Source organism: Solanum lycopersicum, chromosome 8 (assembly GCF_036512215.1).
Source record: "Solanum lycopersicum chromosome 8, SLM_r2.1".
NCBI classification, from domain to species: domain Eukaryota; kingdom Viridiplantae; phylum Streptophyta; class Magnoliopsida; order Solanales; family Solanaceae; genus Solanum; species Solanum lycopersicum.
In genome coordinates, this window is record NC_090807.1 from 60,875,552 (window position 1) to 60,881,551 (window position 6,000).

General features: G+C 34.2%; 1 protein-coding gene across 8 annotated transcripts in view; it reads right to left on the bottom strand.

Annotated features, from left to right (window-relative positions):
• The window catches only part of LOC101268017 (ATP-dependent DNA helicase Q-like 2), a 36,637-nt gene extending 31,243 nt beyond the window's left edge, over window positions 1-5,394 (bottom strand). For 5 of the 8 annotated variants that reach the window (XM_069288191.1, XM_069288188.1, XM_069288190.1 and 2 more), the window contains exons 1-2: window positions 5,233-5,394; window positions 1,387-1,607 (exon numbers count right to left, since the gene is read on the bottom strand). In XM_069288191.1, coding sequence (XP_069144292.1) covers window positions 1,387-1,607; window positions 5,233-5,299 — 288 coding nt within the window. In that variant the 5' untranslated portion in view covers window positions 5,300-5,394. The remainder of the gene's footprint in view (window positions 1-1,386; window positions 1,608-5,232) is intronic. The other 3 variants (XM_069288194.1, XM_069288193.1, XM_069288192.1) reach the window with 1 other exon arrangement.
• Between the last annotated feature and the right edge of the window lie 606 nt (window positions 5,395-6,000).

Below are 6,000 nucleotides of genomic sequence, written 5' to 3' on the forward strand. Positions count from 1 at the left end.
AAGGTGAGATAAGTGACAAAGAGAGAGGAGACAACAAAAATAGGCAAAGAATATTTTCTTTATTTCTTATTGGGAAAAGGGACAAATATACCCTTCAATTTTGATATTTAGAGCAGATATACCAACATAAAAAGGTGGTGCATATATATCCCTGTCGTCGAATAAATGATACATATTTACCTTTATTGTTGTTAACAGACGTACACCACCTGAATTTAAAAAAAATTAAAACTAGTTTTAAATTCAAAAAATGTCACATGGCTTTAAAAAATTATTTCACCCCTCATGATCCGAACCAGACACCGACTTAAATAAGAAAAAACTCAAACCCTCTTCTACTCAGTCAGAAAATGGGTTTGGGTCGGATTGGGATAAAAGAGGGATTGGACTTTTTTAATGTGTCGGGTCTGGCGGGGTAAAGAAAATGGGTGAGGTAATTTTTTAAAGCCTTGTGACATTTTTTGCATTATAGTACTAGTCTTAAAATTTTTCTCAATTCAGTAAATATATGTTTGTTAAAGAAAGGGTAAATATACACCATTTGTTAGACAACGAGGATATGTATGCACCACTTTTTTAATGAGAGATATATCCGCTCTAAATCGCAAAGTTGAGTCGTATATTTTTCCATTTACCTTTTCAAATTTTTTTTATGGTGGTGGTGTTAGGGTTAAGCTTCGGTATGCCTCAAATATTACAGATTACGTACTACCTCCCACTAGCATAGTTGCCCGGTAATTTTGTCCACCAAAGTTTGTGAAGATGCGAAAAATCACTTAAAGTTTTTGCCTCCATGAAATTTGAACCTGAAACCTCATAGGTTATTCTCCACTTCATTAACTACTAGGTCACATCCTTGATTGCAAAGAGTATTTTCATAATTTGGTTTTTAAAGAAGAAATTCAAAGAGAGGATAGGATATTTCTCTTCCAATCCTCAAAATTGCACGCCACAACACATAAAGATAGAGACAGAACATCACTATGAGTAGAAAGAGGATAGGATATTTTGCTTCCAATCCATAGAATTTCACATCACAACACATAAAGATAGAGACAGAGCATCACTATGAGTAGAAAGGATAGCACACAAGTGGAACCTATTTTAGGAGCTTGTAGTGACCAACACCAAAAATTAAATACTCCACAACCCCCTCCAACATTGTCAATTGAATGTTCACCTCTTATATCGAAATATTTTTGATAGGTTCACCTATGTTAGAATTCCTTTTAGAAAAGAACGGATCTAGGTCATACTCAAACCTCTTGCTTCATGTTGCTAACAAGCACTTGCTCTTACAAGATGAATCACAAAAAATTGTAAGAATGCAAAACCTTGTAAGACGACATGTAAAAAGTAAATGTAGACAGGATGGAGTGGACCAACCTCTCGCTGGTTTGCACGATATTTAGATATGCCAAAAACATTAAACCTAATGTCATCAGCTTGAGAGTCCCACTCAAACGGCCTGGACCAATCATCTACTGGAACAGCAGCAGCATCGGAAGCCCGGCCACTAGATGATTCACAACTTTCCACAAGAGCTTTAAGTTCGAATTGTCTCTCATGCAATTTCTCTTGTCGGTCTAGCAGATATTTTATTTGGTCTGGATAAGAAGACATTGAAGACCATAATTTCAGATGGACGAATAAAGTACATTGCAGAAGAATTGAAAGATCAAACATCTGAGGACAGAACTCAACCACAAAAACAAAAAAAACAACACAATGAAAACGGCAAGTAAAAATCAACACAAAATCATTTTAAGATTGGTTATAGCAAGGCTCTGAAACTCTTTGTTAACAAAAATGGCAGATGTGTGAGGATTTATTGTCCAAAATAACATGTTATCAGAGTGATATGAATCACATTGACTAAAGCCATGTAGAATAACACTTCCAAAAAACAGTAATCCATGTTGGACACCGTGTCCATAAAGACAAGCTGGAGAAATCGGTCACACATGCAATAGTGTCAGAGTTCTGTTCTTCGAAAACATCACACAATCTTGACAAGTTGGTGATTTACAAAAAGAGAACAAATTTGATGTGACACCAAAAAAATGGATGATTAAATTAAACATATCTCATTGCTCTTGATCTTCTAATGCAAATGAACCTCCAACTGCCCAGTGATCAGTCCATAACCTCCAATTCAGCTAAATCAACCCAAAATATGTTCTTTCCCAATTTGAATGTGGCCAATATACACCAGTAAAGCATCATTTGACATCTCCATGTAGCCCTCCAAACATTGCAGTGATGGAGCATGTATCTTGCCGAAAAATCTATGCGATTACATCGACTCTTATCCCAGAATATTGTGATACCCCTGCTCCTTCCATATGATTTTAAATCCACCAAATTGACCCATCTAGATCCCAAAATTTGTGTTGCAGTGACAGTAGACCATTCTTCAATATTTGTTTCTTGTAGATATTAAACATTTCGCTTCCACTTCTTGACCAACACTATAATGGTGTCTCTTTCTTCATTGTCCTTAAGCCCCTGCACATTCCAATTTATGATTTTCACTTTCATTCAGACAATGCTTTGAGTTTCTTACCCTTCACGATTCTTTCTCCCTCGTTGTGGAGCCATTTGTCATAGTTGACTGAGCAAATCAAATTTATACCTTGTCATCCCCCTTTGTTTTATGATGTGTTCTGGTTCAGCTTTTTAGTCCCCACACCATTGAATAATGTTCTTGGAGGTTGTTAAACATTATGAGACAAATCCTCCTTTTGTTGTCATTGATCATAAAACTCCATGTTTCTGTCTTTATTGTAGTTTCCTTATCTTTAACGGCTAGCTAAGCATCGTAGAGGGTTGTGGTAACTCTTTCGGGTTATGTAATGGGTATGAGCATTAGTACTTCTATTTCATGAAATCGATGTTTTCTATTTACTTCCATCTTTTGTTAGATGGTTGCAAAAATAAGGTAGAGTCGTATGATCTTTAGCTTTGCTTGAAAAAGGAAGTTCGGATTTGGAGAAGTGCAAATGGCAAGGATTTGATGCTTTAAAACCTAATAAATAAATTCAACCTAGAGATTGGAGATATATTTTATGAGAAAGGCAACTTCATATGGGAAACTTGGGATAAATTAATTTTTTGCATTCACACACTTTAGATTCGAGAGAAGCTATGTGTGAAATCTATTGAATGATTCAAGAAACCTTTGAAAGAAATTTAGACATCATTGAATAATGAGATTGAATTATTAAATTAGCAAAAACACATACTCCTTGCCATTACCTTCATTAGGAAACACCAATCCTAGTCCCTTACCCAATTGTTATAGAAAATCTCTGATCATTCGTGTATTAATTAATAGTCAATAAACAAATGAACTTGAAATTATAGTCTTAAACTCTAACCCTTTTACCCATTATTATTAGAAATATTAGACTTTAAGTCAGGTTTACACTTAAAAAGTAAATTGTTCATCGTCATATTCCCTGTGGGATTCGACTGCAACCTCATTGAGTCATATGATTAATAATGACCACTTCCACCAGTTTTAATGTGTAATTTGGGTCTATCAAGGAACAAACTCATTATCCTCCAAATTCCGAACTGTGCACCAGCTGTCCCTTGGGGATTTCTCTGTTATTAAGAAAGAACACTTATGATCTTTAATGTATTTATAAGGGAAATAATGATTTCGAAATCTCCTGTCATCAGCTCTACCCATTGGATAAACATTTTCAATTCGGGAATGAAACCTGATTTCTCTAAACAGCTAAGTAACAATCGTATGCATATAATAAAGGATAATACATATATATGTATAATATAATCTTTTATATAGCCACTAAAAGAGAGAGCAGGAAGCTCCACGTCAGTTCATAGCAATACAAATTAAAACCCCATCCAGCTTCTGTTCTAGCTTGATTGTAACAAATACTACCAGGTAGCATAGTAACTAATATTGTCAGATTCCTGAAAACGAAATACTAAAAAGTATCTCAACTACAATAAGCCAATAATGTACTTTCTCTCTCTGCTTGTCTATAATTTTCATATATTAATGTATGATACCTAATGTGTATTGAACACCTTATACACGAATGACCTATCTGTAAACAAAAAAAAATTAAGACTTTGGTGATCAAGTCAAATATATTGAAATCTGTTAGAAAGTTCGAAGACAGCTAAAGTAACAAATCTCAAACTTTTCTAATTGTCGCCAACAAGTACCTTGATTCAACAAAATGCTCCCCAACTTTGTTGACAGTGATAAGATCATATTATTATCCCACCACCCCATGTAGCAATATTCTTTCTCTTTCTTCTCCATTTTCTCTAGACATTGTCAACCTAGTTGACAACTCAAAGTACATAGTTATTCTTGTTCTATAGAAACCAAAACCTATTCCAAGATCTGAGGTGGCAAATTGCTTTAAGACCTAACTTAAGACGCTAGAAAGAGCCACAAATGTTATTTAGGATAATAAAAATGCTTTATTTACAAGCACCGAAGAGTGTGACTTAGTGATCAATAAAGTGGGAGAACCATCAGGTTTCAAGTTCAAATCCTAGCAAAGACAAAAAAAACACTAGGTGATTTCTTCTCATTTTGGTGGACAAAATTACCTCGCACTTGTTGTTGGTGGGTGGTGGCAGTATCTTCAAATCTCAACAAAGACCAAAAAACAAAAAAGGGTCGATTGGCTAAATATACCACTCTTGCCTGTGTGATGAGAGTTGTATAACTATCAAGACATATGGCCAACATCCTTTATCCAAAATTGAAAAGACAACAAAACACTAGGTGATTTATTCTCATCTGGCATCGCCTCAGTGGACAACATTACCCACTACTTGTTGCAGATGGGAGTTGGCAGAATCACATGAAATTAATCGAGGTGCACGCAAGCTAGCCCCACTGACGGGAGGTGAGACTCTCAGGTGAAATTAATCGAGGTGCATGCAAGCTAGCCCAAACACCAAGAACATTCAAAAAAATACTTTATTTTCACTTGAAAATTCCAAAGAACAATCATAAGTCAATGAATACAAAAAAGCAGGGGCTTCATGCAATTATGTTAAGAGTTGTTAAATTATACAACCCGCATTACAATTCAAGAAAATCTGCCATCAACAACTTCCTTATTACGACCATAAACAACCAGAAATATCAGGAATTTAATTTCCTTAATAGAATTAAACAACAAATTAACTTTTGAATCAATGTTATTGCAAACAAATACTGTATACTAAGCTAACCTTGAACATCTAGAAGCTCCACTTCAACATTGATAAGTTCCTCTAAGAGTTCTTCAGTTCTTCCCATAATATTAGAGACGAAGAAACCCGAGAGAAAATGCCCTGTGAGTTTATAGTGTTCGTTCGGCTTCTGTACAGAGAAAATGTGATATTTTTGAAAAGAACTCAAAGAGGTTGATGGGCTTGGGCGGTATAAGTGCACAAAATAACCCATTTTAGGATCGCTATTTATGGTATAGCCAAAATTATTTTTAAAGTTTAGCCAATTTAAAAGAAAAAATTTGAGACCAAAGTTACAAATTTCAGACTTGTGAATTTTTAGTTGGGTAATAAATTATCTTCATTTTAGTATATGGCTTGTGTAATTAAATTTTAGATGTTTCTATTTAAGTAAGTATCTGAACTTTATATATTTCACCTGTAGGTTAAAATTTAATAATTATGGTGCATCATTTATTTATGGCATAATATATATATTAGACTTTAAATTTAGCTTTAAATTTTAACTTTGATTTTTAATTTTCATAGTACACAAATAGATACTTTAACTATCATAAATTTAAATAAATGAACACGCGATTTTCAGAGCCAAAGAGAGTGAAATGCAAACGCTCCCACGTGTATTAGAGAGTCACTCAATGACTGTCAACTAATTAAATATTTTACACGTTCATTTTAAAATTATAAAAAAAATGAGATTTTGATTTGAAAAAATATATATATAAGGGATTCATTAAGGGTAGAGTTGTCATCTCGGCATTTTTCTAC